This window comes from Hetaerina americana, unplaced genomic scaffold (assembly GCF_022747635.1).
Source record: "Hetaerina americana unplaced genomic scaffold, ioHetAmer1.1.p SCAF_1, whole genome shotgun sequence".
NCBI classification, from domain to species: Eukaryota; Metazoa; Arthropoda; class Insecta; order Odonata; family Calopterygidae; genus Hetaerina; species Hetaerina americana.
In genome coordinates, this window is record NW_027286069.1 from 89,786,727 (window position 1) to 89,810,741 (window position 24,015).

General features: G+C 35.5%; 2 protein-coding genes across 7 annotated transcripts in view; one reads left to right on the plus strand and one right to left on the minus strand.

Moving 5' to 3' along the window:
* The window catches only part of LOC139694356 (exportin-4-like), a 43,521-nt gene extending 22,415 nt beyond the window's left edge, over nucleotides 1-21,106 (minus strand). Inside the window, exons 1-12 of the mRNA XM_071592862.1 lie at nucleotides 21,046-21,106; nucleotides 20,803-20,908; nucleotides 20,546-20,721; nucleotides 20,339-20,446; nucleotides 16,066-16,182; nucleotides 15,713-15,866; nucleotides 14,356-14,480; nucleotides 10,644-10,801; nucleotides 6,974-7,229; nucleotides 5,332-5,508; nucleotides 4,016-4,114; nucleotides 585-783 (exon numbers count right to left, since the gene is read on the minus strand). Coding sequence (XP_071448963.1) covers nucleotides 585-783; nucleotides 4,016-4,114; nucleotides 5,332-5,508; nucleotides 6,974-7,229; nucleotides 10,644-10,801; nucleotides 14,356-14,480; nucleotides 15,713-15,866; nucleotides 16,066-16,182; nucleotides 20,339-20,446; nucleotides 20,546-20,721; nucleotides 20,803-20,908; nucleotides 21,046-21,096 — 1,726 coding nt within the window. The 5' untranslated portion in view covers nucleotides 21,097-21,106. The remainder of the gene's footprint in view (nucleotides 1-584; nucleotides 784-4,015; nucleotides 4,115-5,331; nucleotides 5,509-6,973; nucleotides 7,230-10,643; nucleotides 10,802-14,355; nucleotides 14,481-15,712; nucleotides 15,867-16,065; nucleotides 16,183-20,338; nucleotides 20,447-20,545; nucleotides 20,722-20,802; nucleotides 20,909-21,045) is intronic.
* A 160-nt stretch (nucleotides 21,107-21,266) lies between these two features.
* The window catches only part of LOC139694366 (hrp65 protein-like), a 56,069-nt gene continuing 53,320 nt past the window's right edge, over nucleotides 21,267-24,015 (plus strand). For 5 of the 6 annotated variants that reach the window (XM_071592907.1, XM_071592873.1, XM_071592881.1 and 2 more), the window contains exons 1-5: nucleotides 21,267-21,565; nucleotides 21,795-21,962; nucleotides 23,037-23,255; nucleotides 23,391-23,561; nucleotides 23,805-23,935. In XM_071592907.1, the coding sequence (XP_071449008.1) occupies nucleotides 21,377-21,565; nucleotides 21,795-21,962; nucleotides 23,037-23,255; nucleotides 23,391-23,561; nucleotides 23,805-23,935 (878 nt within the window). In that variant the 5' untranslated portion in view covers nucleotides 21,267-21,376. The remainder of the gene's footprint in view (nucleotides 21,566-21,794; nucleotides 21,963-23,036; nucleotides 23,256-23,390; nucleotides 23,562-23,804; nucleotides 23,936-24,015) is intronic. The other variant, XM_071592916.1, reaches the window with a different exon arrangement.

The following is a 24,015-nucleotide window of genomic DNA, read 5'->3' on the forward strand; positions in this document are numbered from 1 at the left end:
GAGATTTAACTAACACCTGCTGCACTCTACACATTTACAATTTATTTGGGAATTGTTTAGCTAAACATTTCAGCTAAATCGACTATCGGGAAGCATTCTTGAAAGTGTTCCAATCAGCCAGGATGAATTGCTTTTAATGTATAGTACATATAATTAATCATGCAACACTGGGTTGAATTATTCACAACAAAAATAACTTAAAAAATTCTTATTCCACGCACAACCAAAATATTTGGCTGAAAATGAAAGTCAATCAACAAAATATCTAATTAAAAACATTGAAAAAGTTATCGGCCTGAAAGTCAGTTTGATAGGAGATAATTGAGTTCAACTTGTACTAAGCCCAATGGCATGTGTAATTAGCACATCAGGGTAGGGGGGCCAATTCCTTTCCCAGTACCGTCAAGGGTTACCAGGAAGATCTTGAACCTGAAAAATCATACAGCTCAGGTTAAGCTGTGGGCATTCAAAGCCATGCCAAGGAATCACACCCAGGGTCAGTTGTCCAATGCTTTAAACCTGGACCACCTTGTCACCTAAAAATATTGTCAAATTAGAACCAAGATCAAAATAAGCATAGATACCTGCAATGAGTACCAGCCAATGAATATCTTCGAAAAGACAGTCCAATGCACTAGTATCTGCAATGGTGATAACAGTTCCTCCATGAGATCCACTGTTGGGACCACCACCAAGCTGCATCATTTTCTGCAGGTGAGTTTGCAGTCTTCTAGTCCTTTCTTCCAGAAGTCTTGATAGGAGAGGAAGGCTGTGACTTAAAACCTTAGAAATCAAGACTTTTCATTACATTTAAGGTAAAAAAGATCTATAACATATGTACAGACGGAAAGATAAGCACTTCAATCAACAAATCCTACATGACCAATTTTCATTATTAATATTAACTAAACAATTTGATTTAGGTAAAGCTGGAAAGTACCAGTGAAGTAGATACACTGTTTCTATTCAGTTTAGTTCTCTGTAGATTATACATTAGTTTCATTTGCAGTAGTCATGAACTTGGAGGCATGTATTTTAAATAAGTTCTAAATATATGTGTTGGTATTTATGACCGAATTTATAATTTTAACTGGAGTGGATTGTACCTCATGGATCTCCAGTTAAAATGGATCAGGAATGTCAAATAAAAAGCGGGGTAAATCTTGGGTAAGGAGTGGAAGATAAACCCTCTCTTTCATTCCTCTTGAAAATTTTACTTTTGTCATTTAATCAATACTTTTCTTTCATTTCTTGATCATGCAAAGCCAAAGTTCAGTCAAACAGTTCAAATAGCAGAACTCCACATGATTATTTTCATGTCTAATAAGATGCACACTCAATGATAATTCAAGTCTATGCAACTTCTCATTCCTTTAAGATTATGATGACAATGACTTAACCAATTATCGAAACACTTCCACTGCCACAAGGAAAATGATTACATCTTCCAATCCTATTCAGTTTTTCACAAAATAACAGAAAATTTTCATGCAGCAAACAATGGGGTCTTCACTCCAATGCAAAATCTTAATTTTATTCATGAATTCAACATGTAAGACTAAAAAAAATGAAAATGGAAACTTGAAAAAGTCACGGGCCACTTAAGTGCAACCATTATTTGTGCATCATATAGTTAGCCTAATCTCTACCGTTAGAGATTAGGCTAACTATATGATTTCCCCGGCAGATGATTAGTAGTGACTTTAGTTTTTGGAGGCTTTATAAAAGTGATCATAACTTCCAAACCATGGTGGCCTCCACAATTAAAGGAAGAAAGGAAGAAAAAGGTGGCCTCCACAATTAAAGGAAGAAAATGTCAAGGATTTCCAAAACATGTTATTTTTACAGGATTTTTCCCACTATTTATAAGACAGATTTGCCATCTATGCAAAATAATGAGAATCTACAATAATCATTTTCCAAATAAAAAGAAGTTTAATACTCTCTTAAATTTTGGGAATTCAAAATAAATTTTTGATAATCATTTACGAGATGCAAAAAATTAAAGTGATGCAACAAAGCTACATTCATCACTGTTCGAAGAGATCATTTCATTTTGAGTTCTGAATCATTCTAAAAACTGACAAATGAAAATAAAAGAAAATAATTTCAAACTTTAAAGGCAAACACATGAAAAATTATGCATTTAAAATATCAAGTCAAAATACAGATTTAAATACATTCCAATAGCCAACGTAATAAGAATAGTTCAGTTTAACAATTTTGACTGTTTAAGGAATTTTGAGGATTCTGCTTGATTTACACATACACTAATATATATATACAGAACACTATATCAAGAGCAGCCTTCATTTATCATTTCCTGTCATTTCTTAGGAGAAAATCTAAAATTTCAGTATGATGCCTGCATGCTTCTGAGTTTCATCATTGATTTCCTGAGTCCCTAGGTAATTTTTAGAAAGGAAGTTTCAAACTTTTTCACATTCATATCTTCTGTAGCATCCTTTTCTTACTTCATTTGGTCCTTTCAACTTAAATTTTCATTTTTTAGGTACACATCTTTCAGGCTTCTTGATTTACTGAACTATTCATTAACATCATTACTCGATCACATTTGATCATAACTTTGGAAAAAAATCCACAAACTACATGCCTGCCAGTCAACATATGCATGTGTTTTTCCACTATCATGCCCTAGTTGATTGAGAAACCAAACTTAAGGGCAAAGGTCCATACTCATCATTTTATTGCTTAGACTAAAACTTTCATAAAAAAACTTTAGGGGTAGGTCTTCAAGTTGTTTAGAGGTATTTTTCAAGGGCATTTGTCCTACTCAAAATCGGTCAAAACATAGGGGTTTTCTTGTCGTAGTGTTTCATAACAGTGCCAGTACCTTCTCTCAAGTTAAGAAACAAAATACTTTATGACTTGATCTCATACATATATTCTCTGACAACAACTTATTCTGGTATAATACTTCTAAAGGCTTATTTTATCATCCAAAAGTGTTTCCCTAAAGACAGTCAAAAGGCATTGGATCAGGATGGAAGGGTAAAAAAAGCTTCACACTTTGCAAGTAGTGACTTTATGAATCCAGGCACAATTCTTGAAGCAATAAAATGCAGTCATTCATTAAGTTTTTACCAATTAGAGAAGTGAACTTTATAAGTTTCACTATTACATTGCAGGTGAACTCAATTTCCAGCAAGTTCTTTGGCCATTCAGGTGAATTGTCATAGGATTGAGTGAAGCTTTAAAATATCTTGTTGTACAAAAAATTAATTAACAAATCTGACATGATTCTTAAAAGATTAGAAAACTAAAAGGGAACTAAGATGTATTACTTAGGTATTCAGTAAGTAACAGTTCAACTTGGCTAGCAACAACTTGAAAACCTCATAACGTTAGCAGCTTGTAATCCTAGGTGATATAAATTATCTTACAACATTTTGTGCATCTCATAATTTCTTTAACAAGGATCTCTGACTACCAGGAATTAGTTTTCCAAGGCCATAAATTAATTTACAAGTCATTTTATTTGCAACAATTAATATCATTTTTCGACTTACCATACAATGTGTGTTAAGTACATTTACATAGAAATTCTGACTTTCATAAATAATTCGATGCAAGCCACATTGGTTGTAAGCTAGTTAATGATTACTAGGGGTTTTTTTGAGAGCTTGTAAAATAAATAGCTAGTAGCAATGAGGAGTGAATACCTGGCAGTGTTAGATGACAAGTCCAAATAAAAAGAACAATAATTTTGTATGCCAAATTACAGTAAAAAAATATGGTTTTATTATAAGTATTTAGTTAAAAAATACAATTAGTTTTAAAGGAATACCATGTTTTTACACAAATTATTACCAATTTCTTCAACATGACCTAAGCCACAAATGCCCTCTTTATAAAGTTCTTTAACTATCATGGTTTTGTGGGGATCACAAAGAGAACCAAATACACTGCAAACAATTTTAGATTTCACCAAAAAATTATTTTTAAAAGTTAACTAAATTGACCTGGCACTTATGAGGAAAAAATATTGACATACCTGCCTCCCAAATGCACCAATAGCTTCAAGTTGATCTTTGAACTTGGTCCTATCATCTTCTTCATTCTCATCAATCTCTTCGACATCTATTTCTCTTCCCTAAAGAGAAGTAATTATATACATTAGTGCATGACATAAAAGTATTGATTGCCATCTGCAATTTAAAAAATTATTACATACTGTGTTCTTTCTAAGTTAATATTTACATTAAATCATAGTTTGTGACAAATTAGTCTCATCACAATGTGCAATTTATTATTTCAATATTAGCTCCTTAGATTAGTCTTCCAATTATCATGTATCTAAAACAATCTTACTCAATGGGCTTCAAATTCCAGCAATTGTTAACACACTACTCCATTACCATCATTCAAATGAATATTTGTGTTGACGGCACCCATTAGTGAGGAGCAAAGGTAGTAGTAATTTTAGGGGAGGCGACTGACAGATGAGATCATTTGCGCCATTAGGGATGGATGGCAAAGGATGAAAGATGGAGAGAATCCCTGAGTCAGAATTGGCCTACTCTTAATGAAAGGCACCACGGGGTCCGCATCTTAACGAATCATTCAACAAACTTCGTACTCACTCAAAGGGCTGTCCACAAAGCACCTCAAGTACGGATCGGGACACCCCTGAAAAATATCTGTTGTCGCCGGAATTCGAACCCGGGCCCTCAGGGCGTGAAGCCAGTACGTTAGCCACCACACAATCTGGATACCCGAAATGCTAAGGTCAACAACACTTAAGAGCAATTTTCTCACACAGAAGATGACCATAAAAAAATATACCATGAGAGAAAATTTTAAGAAATTCATCCTATGATGAGTGCACGCTATCCATGAAGTGGAACTTATGGGAGAAATTGTATTTGTCATGAGTAATGTTATAAAATCACAAATGTTTCCTTCTTTTGTTTATTTTGCTGGTCACTTTTATATTGCAAAGACTATGACAAATTTATAATTTCATTTTTTACTGTCAATACAACTGGTTTAAATAGTTTAATCAATTTAATATTTGGCGTTTTATCATTCAACCATGCACAATGATACGAAAACAAATTGGGTTCAGGGAAGTAGGTTCTTAAACTTGCCACTGACATCAAACATTGAATCCCATCAAAAATAACTTACGATCCTTCTGATTGGCTGACATTTGTTCCTACAGTCTACATCCTAGTCATGAAACACTTATTATGAAATGGAACGCACTGACTCTCAAGGGAAATATATTTTTAATGAAATAAAAGTTAGTTATTATTACTATTAAAGAAATAAGAATAATAAAACTTTAACAGTTAGGTCCATACTTACTTGACCACGATTTCCATCTGGTGGCGATAAATGGCATTTAAGATAGGTGTTAAATATTTGCATAGAAGAATCTTGCAGAAGATGTCGGGGTAAAACATGAGAATCATGAAGCACCAACGTCCAGGCTGCCAACATATAACCAAATGCTTCAGTGTACATGTGATCTTCAGAGCATGTCTAAAATGTAAATTAAAGGTTCAGTGACGGTGACATTTTGACAGACAAGACAAACTCAGCTGATATATGAATTAAACTGATAAAATTACCACAAATTGTATTTTTTTAAAAAAGGCTACATCTTTGCAAGATACTCATTCAACAAATTAGCAGTTGGCCATTCTATACACTTAATTTATGCATCAAGTTCAACTTTTCAGGGCATCAAAATTATAACATGCCATCCATAGAAGTTTTTAAATTTAACACTCTATTTTCCATACCAATAACACATAGGGTTAACCCAGGAGAATGCCATTGAGTTCAAATCAAAAGAGTCATTTCATTAAAAAAAGGATATGAAATTAGATGCATAATCAGAGTTACCTAAAGCAACTGGAATTCTATACAAAATATGGAAGAGCTTTGGAAAAGGCATGAATTTTTGTGGAATAAGTTTTGAGTGCAATTATTAAGGAAATGATATTGCATTTTCCTATAAACACCACACAATTGGTTAAATACATGATACACATGAGGGATGATGGCGAATGACCTTGGCTTTTGATGCATGTTAAAAATTCTAACACTATGGTGGAATATGGATCCTATAAATAATTTACAATTCTTACGCATATAATGCATTCTGGCATATGTAAAAGACATTCTCCCTTTGATCTTCCAGGTTAAGGAATACGTACAATTTTTTGGGGAAAGGCTTAGAATGTTAGTGAGACACAAAACCAGACCATGGCTGAAGATATTCATGACAACCAATTTCCATATATTCATACTCAAAAACACACCAAGCGTTATAATTTTGGCTGAAGATAACAAATTAACTCTGAATATCATAATAGGCATTTCAAATTAAGTGGGATCAAAACATGAAGGTTTTAGTACTCATTGCAACCTTATTAAAGCAAAATAATTGTAAAAAATATAGCATTGGGGATAATATACCCTAAACTTGGACATCTGGTGAACTGTAAGCCATTCTTCCTTTTTATATTACCTATTATACATTCTATTCCTGTGACTAGCATTCAGTAAAGAAATCTTGTTCCTACTGCACGATTCTTAGGACAATATCAGACTTGGAATTTAACTTTCCAAAGGGCATGAGTTGGGGAGTTCACTCTTGTGGAGTTGGGATAAGTTGCCACTTGATTTTGTGAACTTCTGCCACATTAGCTCAAATCTGAGGCAGAACACTGGCTATCCATTCTACCAGAGACACATTTTTACATTCTGATGCCACTTGAGCTATTACAAATCTTATATTTCTTTCAATCACAAAGAAAAGCATTTATAACAACACATTTAAAAACACACAACACTAACTATTAAGGCACACAAATTTTACTGCAACCCATTTGTTTCTACTCCTTTAGCTGCATACATCTTGGGTTTCACAGTAATTCCCAATTAATTCTGAAAATCTTTCTGCACAAGGGCACAAGTGGTTATGCTATTTGATACTTACTGATTCCTCTAAAGCTGCTCCCATTGCAAACTGGCATGTCAACTTGGTCATTTGATGAAGAAATGCATGGAAGAGGTGTTGTTCTGTCTGAAATCCCATTGAAGGGGAAGCACCAGCAATCGGAGAAGATAATGGAGATGAAGGTGAATCAACAGGTATAGAGGGAAGGCCAAGGAGAACAGGAGGGGGAGAATAAACCAATAGCTTCCTCACAATATTTGAGATCCCCAGGGCCTCTCTATCCATTATTTGAACACTGAAATTTAAAATGAATATGTTTATTGAATAAATGAAACTCACAAGCACACTGACAAAGCAGAAGAGCAAAACTCGTCTATTCAAAGCATTTAAAGTTTTGAACACATGCACATCTTAGGTGCAATAAAAGCATACATCACTGAAACTAAACAATGTTGTAGCCTCACACAATATGTACACAAGGAATCGACAACATAACGTAAAAAATATTTATCTACACAAATTAATGATTATCCTCCTTAGCTCTTATGTCAATATCCCTTTCATATTATGCTGCAAGTTTCCAATTGCTCCGGGTACATTGAATCTTCAGATTCAAATTCTGAAGTTCTTGATTTTGAATATAAAGGCTGCAGACTTCATGCACTGTAACAACTGATAATTCCACACCAGAATAAGATAGAGGAAACTCTTGTACGAGTTGTGTGTTTAACAACCATTCTTCCTTCTTGGCTTTAACCTTCTACATCCCCACGTTTTTACAACGATTGCCCACGCACAGCAAAAATACCATTCCTACCCACACCCATCCCCTCCTCTACTTCACCCCATCCTTTCACTTTGCTCTATATACACACCAATTGGAACTTATTACACACTACATGCACTCTACATGGTGCGGCGGTTATCCCCAGACAAATTTCAATTTGAATTTCCCGCCATATCATAGTTCCACCGGAGGTCGCGATTGGCATTCTTGAGATCTATAGGCATCTAATAAACAGCCATAACCTCAAAACCACCGAGATGTAATGTACAAGTGCCGATTACAACCTAAGAGCCATTGTTTTTGAAAGTGTTCGCTCTGGGCATTCACCCAGTGAAATAGTTTGATTCTTCGGGTAACCCAGATCAACTGTTTATGATATTGTGGCTAAGTATAATGCTTCTGAGAAGTCTGGGGAAGGTTTGGCTCACCTAGCAAGGCAACCTCATTCGAGGAAACGCTCAGGCACTGATTTCAGAGGAATTTTGCAAATTTTGAAGAATATCGTAAAACTGTGGATGGTAACTGTGGTCTTGGGAAGACTATATGTCTATCAACAGGATGGTTTACCAGCTCATACCAGTCATTTAGTCCAAAACTGGCTCTCAGATAACAATGACATGTTCTGGCCAAAGGAGTTTCCGCCCCCAAATAGTCCGGACTTGAACCCCCTCGACTATTATGTTTACAGCGTAGTCAAAAGAGTTACCAAATAGACTTGGCACCCTAATGTCCCATCTCTACACACTGCTATCGTAGCAGCATTCGTGGATATGGACAGAGCTGTTTTAAAAATTGTGTGGGATCGATTCAGGACAAGATTTGAGGCGGTCATTTCAACTGAAGGGGGTTACATTGAGTAATGTTACTCTTGACAGATTTCCCTACCTGTAAGAAAAAGGATTTTCATTTTCATTTGTATTTTTTTAAATACATTTGCTTTTAAACAAAGGTTTCATTGGCCCAGATTAAACTGCCATACCCTATATACATGCTATCACTGTATTTTCTTCCTTTCTCAACCTAAACTGGCCTTCACCAGTGCCACCACATTTCCATGACAGGAGCATCTAAAAATGCAACAAAAAGAGGCTGAGAGTTTTTGACTATCAGTTCCAAAAGTTCCCTCCAAAAATAGGTTCATTACATTTCACACACTTTATTCCTATTAAATCTACTGAAAAATCAAAACAAAATCTTAACTAAGGGAATGGGCCAAAGCTAAATGAGTTATGTACACAAGCTAACATTTATATTGCAAATTTCAATGAAAATGGTGAAAATAGGCAAAGCAGGAATGACAACAAATTCCTACAAATAACACACAAATGTTATTCTGATGTAATAAATGCACACAATGGAATCAAGAAATAGTGCATTCTATTGGTCAGATTTGGTAAAAAAAACAGGATATTCTTTGAATTTATATTCATCTCAAAATGTTTTGGACAATTTTAAGATGATTTTTTTAATTCAAGAATAAGGTAAAGAGAAACAAAAAACAATTGGCACAATGAGTGCAAGTAAGCACACAGAATAAAAACATACATATCCAATTCTCAATACTTGAGAGAATCGCCTCATAATCAAGGTTTTGGTCCATAATTTCCTATTCAAAGGAAGAATCTTGAAAAGGGTGGTGAGCTAATCAACACAAGGAATTTTGCTGATGCATACTGGAAAATAAAGCTAAATTCAAGGTTTTTGGTAATATCACATAATTTAATCTTCTGAGGCGTGAAACTTTGTGCTTGGGTCAAACAACAGCTGTGATTAAGTGAAATTTAGGCTCCGAAGCAGCAGGTAAAGGAGATGTGGTCTACTGGGAGTTTCTGATAAAAGATACACAGAGTTAGGAATCTGACCTTGTTTCATTGTACAGGTATCTTTGAGACTTGGCAGGCAAGAAATGTAGCTGAGAGATTCTTTCAGAGGGATGTGTCTTATTACCTTTGGGCCATTCTCAATAATAAGCCCTTCGTACTCATGCAAACTTTTTGGCATCAGACCACAGTTGGGCATGGAAGAAAACTGAACTTAAATTTGACAATCTTTCCTTATTTTCCGCAGTTACAATTAGTCAGAGAGAATTGAAATAACATTTGGGAAAAATAAAGACTTCACAAGCTAGCAAACAGGATAGGCTTTGCACGTGCAATCAATATCATTGGGAACCTTACATGAAATCAATATGGAAAAGAAGGGCCGGAATCAACAAAATCCTTCTTCAAAATCATATTTGCGAGAGGAAAATCATCGTCTTCAAGTCCTAAAGATGAAATATTATGCCATCTTGAAGCAGACCTAAAGATTAACATAATCTGTCAATACCTCTGAGAGGTGTAAATATATTTATAGTGCAATTTAAAAACTGCTTTTATTTTATTTTCAATAATGAAATTAACAGTGAATCCTGTTTCGATGCAACTCAGTTTATGAAATGATAAGAGAAGAAGTAAACTATATTCAGGCAATAAATACCATGAAGAATATATTAACCATTGCTTTAAATGAAAATAGAATTAAAGAAAAAAATTGTTGCATGATTTTAGATCCATGAATTGTAAAACAGATGTACATTAGAATACAAGAGGTCCCTAAGTTAATTATAAGCTACTTTTCAATTGTTTATCAATACTAATGCTAGGACTTTGGAACTGAATATCAACTGATTCCTCCATTTCAAGAACTTACACACAGGTGGTAGCATATGGAAAGATTTTTATTACACCTTACAATTTAGAAAAACCAGGAAGAGAAAACTATTTAATGTGCCATAGACCAAAAAATTAAACAAATATACAAGCATGTCATTCACATCTACAATAGTAAAAATACATTTTTTTACGTGCTATGAAATTTGACTGTTAATTAATTTGAAATTTAGGAGTATAATGGTAGAATTAATTTTTGCATGCAACTTACTTGTTCACCAGCTTAAGGAAGGCTTGTATGTAATGCGTTAAATAATGGATACGAGTATCTCCAGTTGACACCACGGCCCCATTGAGTGATGCCAGCTGCGTGAGGCAGGCAAGAGATAGGTGAGAAAGGTCAGGATTCTCTCGGACCTTCCAGTGGATCTGAGAAAAAATTACATCATCAGGACAGCTGTTTCAGAATTGGATTGAGTAAATAAAATGAAATACTGACAATAAAATTTTAAAAAATTAGGTTGGCTGCTGATTTTTTATTCCTATTTCTTTCTCTTGATTTTTATGCGAAATATGTGTACGATATTTTCTCAATTTCCAACCAAGTATATATTAGAAATCGTTTTACATTTATGTCATGAATTATTTCTTACAGGTGGCACCGGTATCACCACAATTGGTCCTACTCACAACTTCATTCAGACCTGCATACATGATGGCCTATGCCAAATTTGAACTGGCCTCAAAACTAAAGGAGGAAACATCGTTTCCCTCAGGATTTTCGAAGTCTTTTATCAAATTCCAGATTACTTCAACATAGTTTGCTCTTTTCCTGATTTTCCCAAATATATGAAGCAATTGTGTACATGACGACTTTGTTCCAGCTTAGTGGTCACCATGTAAATGATAATAAATAATGAAAATACCAACCACAAGTGCCTAATAGCGTTGAGGTATGCTCTAAGTTCAAGGAGGTATTGAATCAAGGGCAATGGTCTTATGGGTAAAGTGATCATTGACATAAGCTAAAACCTAGCAAACCAATTTTAGAATCACAGGAAAGAAAAGTGGATGCGTGGGCCAAGACTATCATCAATCTACCAGTGTTAATCAAACAGCTTCATATGTCCGACCACTCCCAAAACTAGTTGAAAAAATCCGAAGAGATACACAAATTGTCCCTAACAGAATTAGTGACAGGTGTCCATTGATGCCAAAGCAAATGAACATCCAAAGGCAGTCTGCCCAACCTAAGTTTCAGTACATTAACAGTCTAATGAAGGATCTGCCTTGGGCTTTAATTTGAGGAATTCCTGCATCATATGGATACATAAAAATAATTCCACAGGATTGTTTAAAAACACATAAAAGGACCTAGCTTCGACAACAACATCCTCATCAGGAATAATGCCAGTGTCCCAAACCATAAACATGTTTTATTAAAATATGGAATGGTCATGTTTCCATTAGCCTCATAAAGACTATAATACTAATAATAATAATTTTATTTGCCCAAGGATTGGTGTAAAACAGCAATATAGGACACGTCATAAAAAATAGTAATTCACAGAAGCATTCAAATATGCATTTTTATCATATATACATAGGTCATCTAAATAGATTATACTTAGCACATATGAGGATTGGGATGGTGCAGTGACTAATGAACTGGCTTCCCATCCAGAGGGCCCAGAAGCAGGTATTTTTCAGCGGTATCCCGATCCCTACTTAAGGTGCTTTGTGGAGAGCACTTTGAGTGAGTAACCTGTCCGTTGGATGGGATGTTAAGCTGCAGACCCCTAGAGGCCTTATGCCAGGAGTAGGCTAATGCAGTCTCCCTGATTTTCTCCACCATTCCTACTTTCCCATCAATGCCTAATAGTACAAATTACTTCAGTTTGCTCGCCTCCCCTAAATCTCCTACCATTACTTTCCACATACATGTCATACTTAATCGTTAATAAATCCAGACATGCTATAATAATTTTACTCTGGAATTTTTTGGGCATTAAACCGAGTTATGTCTGTTATGTGCTTGTATTTCTGTGATAATTTAAAAAATAGGTTCAGTCCCAATGACTTTGGTCTAAGACTTAAGGCTTTGGTTTGATTGTATATGACATGCAGGTTTGACTGGGTTCTGATTTGGTGACTTTCTTAGTGGGAATTTGCATGGAAGTCTGACAAATGTTTCATAGATGTTACTATGAATAGGATGTATATGGATAGAAGTGGTAGGAGCTCGAGATCTTGAAACATTGGATGGGCAGATGAAATTGGAGGTTTAGATGCTATGATGCAAATAGCCTTATATTGTAGTTAGCATTTAACTCAAGAGAAAGGAAATGAGTCCCAAAGAATGATTGCAAAACAGTTGTAGATGAGGCCATAGTGAATTATTCGTAGCATGTCTCACTGTTTTCTTCTAAGTTCTTTAGAAGAAACATGCCTAAATTAATTTACCTGTAAAACAGTTTAAAGAAGGTCGGTCCCAAAAGTGGTAGGACTGAGTCAATCAAAGGAATGGGTTTGGATAGGTTGAGGGAAAAATATATTGGCTGGGATTTTTCATTGTTCAGTTTCAGAGAATTTTCTTCTAACCAGTATATTGCCAGCTGCAATCCTGATGCACTCTTTAATGTGAGTCGCAGAAACTAATATACTGATTGTATCACTATATAAAATTGGTTTAATCCCATTTACTTTAGTTAATACCAAAGGCAAGTCATTCATTTAAAGTTTAATTCATTTAATTTAACTCATTTAAATTTACTGGACAAAGAATGGGGCCTTGGAGTACACCTATGAATTTGGAATAGCCTTCTGCGATGTATTAAAAAACACTAGCTGCTATAGGGACTGTATCCTTGAAATGTTTTAAATATGACTGAATCCACAGCCTTTGTGCCCCTATTATTTCATAACACAGCAATTTTTTCACGAGATGGCCAAAATCTATTGAGTCAAAGGCTTTCGTTAGATCGAAGAAAAGGCCAGTTATCACATTCTTATTATTTTAGCAAACACTGTTGTATTGCAATTGATTTGTAATTATTAGGATAGTGCTTGCTTCCTTAATTTTTAAAAATAGGAATGAAGTATAAAGAGGTTTTAGGAATACACCTTGGGAGAGGGATTCATTAAAGAAGGGAGAGCAGAATTTAATCACAGAATCCTCTCCAGGACTACAGTTTGTACACAGTTGATTCACTGCAGTACCTAACTCTTTTTCCAGACATGGATACAAGAAGAGAGACCTAATTCTACTTGGTATGTGGGAGATGGTATTATTATAGGCATTATAGCAAATTTTTTTACAGCTAAACTGATAGTGAAGTAGTGATGAAATATGTCCAGGATTGGTGACTACATTTCCTCTTGGAACATTTACCTGGAGGGGCATGTGAGGGAGTGATCTATTTATCCTCCAGGATAACTACTCCAGGATTCTTTTAATATGGTAAGCTTAGCTGTGACCAATAGATTTTAATATTTCTTTTCGCAAAATTTTTCCTTCGATATGGATGGTTTGGGAGGCAAGTATACGACACAAGTTCCAGAGTATGTAGAAATGCTCAGCATTTTATTCCAGAGTGTTATAATATGCAAGTTGTATTTACTTTTATGAATAAAGTATATACCCAGCAGCAATATTCTAGTTCTAACCAGTAGAATAGACGGAGATAATATTTCTTTAAGCTAGTATTCTGGGTATTGTGCAAAGGCCATTCTCTGTGTAATATTTCTTTATTCTAGGGGACACAAAATGGATCAATTAAAATCTCAACACACAACTATAGGAAACGTGAAATTATCATTTTTAAATGTAAAGCATTAAACTTATATGTTAAATCTGACATTCATAGACTTTCTCTGATGCTGAAGACCTTGTTAAGAAATAATTCATTACCCTTAGTACACCATCTCTCACAATTTCAAAATTTACTACAACACAATGCATATAAGAATGATAAAATAATTACCTCAAAGAACAGGTTAATGACATTTGGGTCAAGAATTATGTCCTTCCACGAGGCACCCAATCTCAGGGCTGGACTAGGCTCAGAGTCTAAGAGTGATTCAAATACTCCTATCAACCGCTTTGGCAGTGCAATTAATAAGTCAAGGGATAACACAAGTATGCTTTAAATAATAAATTTAAAAGAATACAAAATCTTGCAGTTTGAATCCTGAACAAAGACAGAAAGCCAAGTATTCATTGTAGTCCACTGGCTTGTTTATCCACTTGCATCTTCACAGAAAAACTCAAAAAATGGAAAAACATTACCGTATTTCTTGGTCCATACGACGCACCCTTATTTTTCAGGACAGAATTTCAGAAACAATACTTGCCAGGTGGAAAAGATAAAACATTTTTCTGTTATCATTTTTAGTTTACACCTGACTCAAAACAGTAATAAAATAAAAATTTTTAATAATAGTAACCATTTTCCATGCTTTATACAGGCAAAAATATGTAAAAGTAAGTATTTTTCTGGCGAATCAATTTGTGCTTATACATATTATACATGCATACATCTTGTACTAAAGTCTTATGGTTGTGAAAAATAATTCAAACTACGGAGTTACATGGTGTTAGCCAACAAAAATATAGAAAACACAAAAAGGAACATTTACACATATATTCCAAATTTTTGATGTCAAAACCACTTTCCTCTGTCAGTCCCTTCTTTTCCCAGAGGAAGGTGGTCCTGCTACTAAACATTTTGGAAGAAGAGTGTGTTCTTTTTTATGGTGTTTTCCTATATTTTTTTTGGCTAACACCATCTTGCTCCTTCATTTGAATTATACATATAAAAAATTATATTTAATCATTACTGATGGAGGGTCTGAGTTTGATTCCCAGTCATGCCTTTCTGGACACACTCAGCTCGGCCCAAGCTGGGCATTTTCAGACACCAGATCTTCCTAAGTAACTATAACCGGCACAGGGAAAAGAAATTGCCCCCTATCCTGTTGTGTGAATTTCACACGCCTGCAGGCTTCATATCGGGTGAACCATACCATCAACTACCACACTGACCTTCAAGTTTATTACTGTGTTTATGATTTTATATTACATACACACACATTTATGAATAGATATGAAAGAGGGAACGCACTCCTCAAAGATAAGTGGTGTTGTCAACGAAAATTTTGTAATACATGCATCCTTTTTTATGAATTATTCTATATACTTGTTGGCTAACATCATCTTTCTCCTTCGTTTAAATTATTATTCACAACTGTGAAACTTTCATGCAAGATAAACACATACACACACAATATATATATAATACATACACACACACACAATGATAAATTTTTTTTAAAGGATATAGTAACTAGAAATGAATCCCCATGATAGAACTGCTTGCGCAATTGATAAAAGATGATGGAACAATGGGAATGCTTGACCACCAATGTTCTCTTCCTTCACCAGCTGACCAAAGGCTTGCAAGCAGAATTGGAAAATGCGCTTTAAATCAGTAGCCTGAAAAAAGTCAGAATCTGGTGAAATACACCTATTAAATTCATGGCTACGTATGTGCAATATCTACCAAATTCACACACAATAAATTTAAGTTTAAATTACATTAAATTCCAGAACTTGCTTGTTATGTGCCCACATAACAAGCAAAGATAAGCTATCAACACACATCTGCACAAGCCATAAATACATATAAACATACCTGAAACTGTTTTTTAGCTTTGAAATGAGTTTCCCAAGTGAGACCAACATCAGAAGATTTTACAGTTATCGCATATTCCTGCATCAATGCAGAAATTATGCTGCAAGCCACCAGTTGCTGTAAAAAAACAATAAGTGTAAATCTCTCTGTATGAAGTTAACCGAGAAGATGAAGATTAATGTAGATTTTACTTGAGACATATCACAAAAGAGCATGGAAACACCTGTTAAATAATGTTAAACACCTGTTAAATTAATCTTTCCAATTAATTCAACAAAACAAGAAAAATTAAGCAATATCAAGGAAAGAAGTGGATTTATATGTTCATATTGAAATGAAATTATCGACTTTGTGATTCCACACACTTTATTTGGAACAAGACCCAGGTTTCGACATTGAACGTCAGTATCAGGTGATGACGTTCAATGTCGAATCTTAGGTTGTGTGTGGAATTGCTAAGTCAATAACGTCATTCCAATAAGTCATGTAAATTCCATAAAGTTACACCAGAGACAATAAATTTCATATGTATATGTTTAATCTGCTTTTATATAATGCATTTGTTCATGACTTTTGAAGGTGACAGTTGTAAACTCCACATATATAATTATATTGTTCAATAATGCTCACACTAATTGTTTCATTCACATGGATTTTTAATAACCTGAGCACCAAAATGTATATACATGTCAGTACATAACTGGCAGTATTAGTAAACTCAAGCATTTCAATCCAGGATTGAACTTGAATAAAGGCCCTACTTCCCTTATGAGCCTTAAAGGAGGCAAATATTTTTCGAACAACTTGCTTGAAACATTATGAGGTTACTGATGATTAAATGCAGTACAAAAATTATTATAGGCTGTTATCCTTCTCATCCCTGTCACACATCAATGTGTAAGCTATTACGCCTGAATATTATTTAGATACACAAACATGACCTTTTTTAGACTGACAGTGTATCTGTTTACATGATAGTTATTAATCAATATGAAAACCATATTTTCAATGATTTCACATAAATACACAAACAAAGTAGATTGTACAAAATTTGAATAATATCATATATCCATAATACTAGGTTTTTTTTTAAAGAAATGATACTCAGGCAGGGAAAAATATATGAAAAAGAATAAAATAGAAATAATCAGGTATTATTCCATCAACTATTGCCAAAGTATAAATAATAAAGCTCTTTTGAATGCATTCTGCAAACACACAATAACAAGAATTATGGGGTTTTAGGACATCCACCCCTTAGGTTTTTCAAAAGAAATTTCTTGACATAATAAAAATTTACTTAAAAAACAACCCCATTGCTGTCTCAAAACATTTAATTGAGTACATAATTGGCATCTAGTAAAGATGGCCAGTATATACATATATGTTATAAATACGTGAAATGAGACAGGCAAACAACAAAAACTATTTGAACAGTAATTTCCAGCAGAAAAAAGAGAATGTAGGGGTGTCATAGTGTTGAATGGAAAGCACAAAAATTTATTCAATGTTTTACTGGATTAACCATGGCTTTATCATACAAAGGAATGCCATCAATGAAGGTGCCGCCATTCTTTGAATTGTTTCCCAATGCTTTTGGAAGTTTCTCCAGACAAGACGTAAATGTAGGTAGACACTCTTTCTTACTTAAAAATCTTCACCTATATGCAGCATAATTTACATTATGATGGATGTAGTACAATGAGAATATATATGTGGGCGTGACAAGGCATTCAATTGTGATTGGGTATCTTCCTCTTGGATATAAACTACGAACCACAATATAAATCAACGTGTCTCGCTTTCCATAAAAAAACATGTAATGACGTTACAGTTTCTCCCATTTAACTATTTATTGAAAGAAATGGTAATTTTTTTCCATTAACCTCTTGCGGAGGACTGGAGAAACTGTATCTAACAGTCTTGTTAGCATGACAAGACGCCAACTTTATTTCCATTACTTACCATTAATTAAGTGAAGAAAGATGAGTAACGATTCAAACTAAAGTTAGAAAAATAAACTGTTTGCAAGGTAATGTTGGCACTAACAACATGCACCCATGAGGTTGGTAATCCCTTAAGTAGGTGCCATAATGGGGAATTGAGAATGATTCAGCCTTTTGCAAGATGCTTCTTCTCAAGCAGTGACCTGGCTTTTAAAACATTAAGCAGGAAGAGTGCTGCCGAGGACACAAATGTCACATCATTGTGGTTTGAAAGGTGACCAAAACTTCAGAAGTGACACTAGGTGTTACATAAGCATGATGCTGAGTAAATACTTGTTAAATAATAAAGCTTGTCGTGCAGCGGACCAAAGGCTGTCATTGGAAGGAGAGTGTGCCACAAAAATAAAAGACTAGAGGCTACTGGCAGCACAAGTGCACACAAACAGAGATGCTTCTGGGCGCCATCATCTTCATCCAAGATGCTGAGTATTCAGTTATCAGATCTTTCTGGGATACCAAATATGGCATTGGGAAGGGAACTGGCCCCCTATACTGATATGTGAACTTCACATGACAGTAGGCCTCAGGTAGTATCACGTTAAAAATAAAGTAAGGATATAACATTTTCCCACCAAATAAATGTTTAATAAATCAAAAGAGAGATGGTACTTTTTTCCACACTTTATTTTACAAGTCGACCGGTTTCTGAGATGATGTCGCCTATGCGACGAAACCGGTCGACTTGTAAAATAAAGTGTGGAAAAAAGTACCATCTCTCTTTTGATTTATTAGAATGGATTTCCACAAAGTGAAGCCTGAAACCATCGAGTTTAAATAAATGTTTATTGTACGACATGTGTTTCAACTCATTGAGCCATCCTCAGGTACAAGATATGGATACAATGAAATCACTGAATTTATAGCAAAAAGGGTAGAAGTAGGGGGACGAAACCTAAACTGGCAACCACCCTTGAGGTTATACCTCCAGTAATATTAGGTTAATTATGACTTGTACCTGAGGATAGCTCTGTGAGTCAAAACACATGCCATGCAGGAGTGTGATACCTTGAAGTTAGGATATCATAACTATATTTATATTATTAGGTTAGTTCAATGCTAACCTTCCAAATCAATCCTCCAAGTGATTACAGTAGTTCATTGGAAATTTAAAAAACTGATGCTTATAGATAGATAGATATAATTTATTCGCCATTGAACAATACATAATTGTATGGGCCTCGTGACATGTTAAGCGAATTTAGCCTTTGAAACGGTTGATGATGTTCGAGATTTTAGGGGACACGCCTAAGTTAAGGACAGCTTTAAGAACACCCCATAAGTTCTTTTGGCATCGGTGCATCCACTAGGTAGGTAGGTATTTGACTCCACACCCATATCTCAAAAGCAGTCAATCAATGCCTACGACCGTGTTTCCACATCGAATAAAAACATAAACGTAGTAGTAGTAGTAGTTTTTTAGGGGAGGCGACTGACAACTAAGGTCATTTGCGCCATAGGGGATGGACAGGAAAGGATGAAGGGTGGAGAGAAACCCGGCGTCGGCATTAGCCTACTCTTTACGAAAGGCGCCAAGGGGCCCGCAGCTTAAAGTCCCATCCGACGGACGGCGTACTCACTCAAAGTGCCCTCCACAAAGCACCTCAAGTAGGGATCGAGATACCACTGAAAAATATTCAACACCGCCGGGATTTGAACCCGCGCCCTCAGGGTGGGAAGCCAGTACACTAGCCCCCGCACCATCTCGATCCCCCAACATTAACGTTTTCACTAGTTTTTCCATAACACCCTTGCTCAACATCCATGTCATCAGCTCCCTAGTACAAGCTTCTTCGCATAATGGTACTCTTATGTCACCAGTACAGTGATCAACTTGGCCTTAACACCCCCTGCCACACACCCAAGCGGTGGCTTGCAGGGTATAGAAATAAATAAACCACTGCCTTGATAAGTAAATTGTCCCACCTGCTTTGCTTCTCCAACTATAGCGGTTAACATTCCTCTTTTAAAAAACTCACAGGGTTTTATTGGGTTTGAATGCATGCTTGTAATATTGCTTAGTACAACATAGCAAAGGTTCTTACAATAATACCATACGCCATCGCGGGTGATGTGTAATGTAGTCAACAAAAACCAACTCAAAACTTGAAATGACCAATTTCATTCGGAATTTGTGAATGGAATGAAACCCAAGGAACAAGGGAATAAATGAGAGGGGTTAATATTCTTGTTAAATTACAAGATTGAAGACCCGTCTTACATATGATAATTTATCTTCCAGTTTTTGAACGAATGGATATTAAACATACCCGAGGAGGGTCACCGCTTAAGATGAGATTCTGTACTTCATTTAGTATCTGGCTCCTCTCACAGCCAAAATCTTCTACACTACTCCTTTTTACCATTATTGCGGCTACCTATAATTAAATTTGTCATTAAAACAACGATTTTCCCTTGAAATATCACCGTTACAAAATCAAAACAGAATTCAACACAAATTTGTAAATTATACAAACCTGAACAATCCTCTCTCTTACAAAAGAGGGAAGAGACGTTTTTTCCATTACATAGCGCAACAAATATTGGCGTAATGAGGCAAGGTCATTTTCTTGTAGCGTAGACCATTCTCTAATCAAGGCATCTTTAAGCAAACTTGCAGCCTCGAAGAGAACGTAGTCATTCGTCGATGTTTCTAGTGGAAGTAAACAAAGTTATGAGCATTATAGTTTCCCAACCACGGACTTCAAAATTGAAAATTAAGCTCGAAAATAACCCAGTATCTCCCTGCAAATGTTGTAAGGTGCTTTGGTTTTCTTAAAATTAAGGAACACCGCTTCTGCTGCATGCCGCTGTTCATTATTTACGACGTTCGGTGGGGCCTAACCGAAGAGAAGTTTATTACTATTAAAAATACATTGCGAAAACAAATGTGGTAGAATTTAAGATGGTAATGGTCATAAACATCGCAACGAAACAAGTGATATACAATGACGAGAAATTAATTTCTGTAACTGACCAACAATACTTGCGCTGCAGTTTCCAGTTCTTTGACTGCTTGACCAGCCATTGCATTCCTATCGAAGCAGCTGTTTGAGTGAACTATCGCAATATATGAATCTATCGAAGTCTTTCGAGTTATTGCGATATCCGATTCATAAGATGACGTCATAAATATTAGCCAATTGGAAGCGTCCAAAACTGAAGCGTTGCTCGCGTCGGTTTGGCTTGGTCCTCTTGTCGGCCATATTGTACGCTAGTGGCAGGCGTCCGCAGACGGAGGTGTTTGTCTTAAATTGAGTGAGAAAAACCGAAGTGTCTGCTGTGAATTTTTGTTACTTTAATAAGTAATGTCAGCAGTAGTCATGGAGCCAAAAATGGAGAATGATAGAGATACCAGTGGTCCAAAAGATCAAAGTCCTCAAAATCACCCTGGAGGCAGAGGCGGCGGCGGGCGTGGAGGAATGGGAGGTGGTGGCGGAAGAGGAAACAGATTTAATAGACAAAGAGATGATATGCAGAATTCCAGGCAACAATATGTAAGTTAAAGTACAATTTTTCATGATTAATTCTATATTATTGATGTGAACTAGGCGTGCAGTATGGCGGCCGATTTGTTGTTAAGATGGCGGTTAGGAAGCCTTAATATGTACCCCATTTTGGCGAGCTCGAAGGGTGTTTCATTCTGGCTCTGGCATTGTTCGCTTGTTTCCATTCAAATAGTTTTAAAAGGGCAGGTTATATTTATGAGCCGGAATTGTCTTGCAGGAACATGTCATCATGGATGGGGATATACTTGGGGATGGTGGGGAAGGTAAAGGACCAGGGAATGTCGGTGGCATGGCTGGGAGAGGTAGGGGTAGAGGTAACCGATATTGGGGTGGAAGAGACGAGATTCGCGGTGGAGGGGTTGGTGCTGGGTTGAGAAGTCAAGAGGTTTGTATTTTTTATGGAGGATTTTTGCACTGATTAAATGTGACGTGAAAATACGATTTTGACACTCTTGCGGTTTTTCGGGCCTGTAATTGGAAAGCAGTGTCGGTGTTCATTTTATGTAGACTATCATATTTTGTATTGGAGTAATGTTAGTTTCAAATTTTCTGTTTTGTGCTTGATCCCAAAGGCACGCAAGAAATTCCACTGGGAAAATTGTTAATTTTAGGCAATTATATTTAACTGCCCGGAATTAACAGTAAATTTCGAGACGTACTACTCAGCTAAATTTTTTAGGGATTTAATTGTAGATTTAGCCGAAGTGGTACGTCCGTCGTGCATGTATATATTTGAATTTTGTGTTGAGTAATCCAGAATTGTGCATGAAAAGATAAAGACTAAGATGTACCGATTTTGATGTTTGTTATTTTGTAAAGTTCGTAGACTCATAGTGCCGATAGCAAGCCCCAATGCCAGATATTTGAAATTTCTATAGTGGCGGAAAGAGTAGGGTACATATCTTAATAGTTCAGCACCCACCGTTGATTTGGTGCGTAGTAACCCTCCGATCCGCTCTCCTCTGCTGGTGTATTAATTGTTATAATTTATATCTGAGACAAGTATTTTAAATTCATTACAGTAATGATTGAAGGGATTCGTGAGATAATTGTAAAATTTGACCCTAGCATTTTCTGGAGTAAATTGGAGGAATGATTTTGTGCATGTGCGTTTGTGCTTGCCTCACGGAATTACTTTTATTTATTAGAATTGAGTTGGCCTTGTTGGATATGCTTAAATGAAACTTTTGTTTTCTGGTATTGATTGATATATCTAGAAAGCTTTAAAATGGCTTAATCAATTTGTCTCATTAAGTAAGTCCAACTTGGCCAAGCTATTCTTCTTAATATAATGCTTTTGCCCATTAACGTTTTAATAGCATCATGGCATAGCATTTTTATTAAAGTCTGTCTCTCAGTAAACTTGCTGTGTTGCATTAAAGCTTTTCTCAGTGGATTTAAATTAACAATTGTATTTACTCTTTGACGCCTTAAATATGTTTTATTAAATTTGTTAAAGGACCGCCTCAACGAAAGGATATTAGCCCTATCTGGTCCAACGCATGATCTGCCACCACAAGATGTTCGAGAAAAGAAGTTTTCTGGCAGGTGCCGTCTGTATGTGGGCAACTTGACTAATGATGTGACGGAGGAGGAAATAAATGGCATGTTTACTACATATGGTGAAACATCAGAAGTGTTTGTTAACAAGGACAAAAATTTTGCATTCATCAGACTTGTGAGTTTATTGTGAATTTTTAGTCTGCATGTTTTGATTGTAATAATTGGATGAAAAAATAGATCATTTATCATTTTATCCTTGTTCTTGGTATTTTCATTTATTGCAAATTTTTCATGTTTTAATTTGTTACAGGACTATCGTGCAAGTGCAGAAAAGGCCAAACGTGAATTAGATGGTCATATTCGTAAAGGCAGAGCTCTTAAGGTGCGCTTTGCACCTCATAGCGCTGCCGTCAAAGTTCGCAATCTTACGCAGTGGGTTACCAATGAATTGCTTGAAAGAGCCTTTCAAGTTTTTGGAGAGGTATTATGATTTTATTATTAAGTAACTAATTTTTAATGCATGGGTTGGTTTAGTATTTTCTACATTCAGGAGTGTTGTAGGAAAGCTTGCATAATTGATTAATTTAAATGATGATACAAGGAATTACCGGCTGATTACTGATTAAATATTCTTGGCTGCAATTCTTCTGACAACTTTTTAAGTGGTGATCTAAATTTATTTTGTCTTCAAGATATTTTGATTTTATAATTTTTTTCCCATAAGATCGAGCGGGCTGTCGTGATTGTTGATGAGCGTGGAAAATCAACTGGTGAAGGGATTATTGAGTTCGCAAGAAAACCTGGTGCTCAAATGGCACTGAGGAGATGCACTGAAGGCTGCTTTTTCCTGACTTCGTAAGTATAGTGTGTTGAGTAATATTATAAATGATCCCACTAAAAGAAATTTTTCCTTATAATTTCCTTTTAAATCCTTT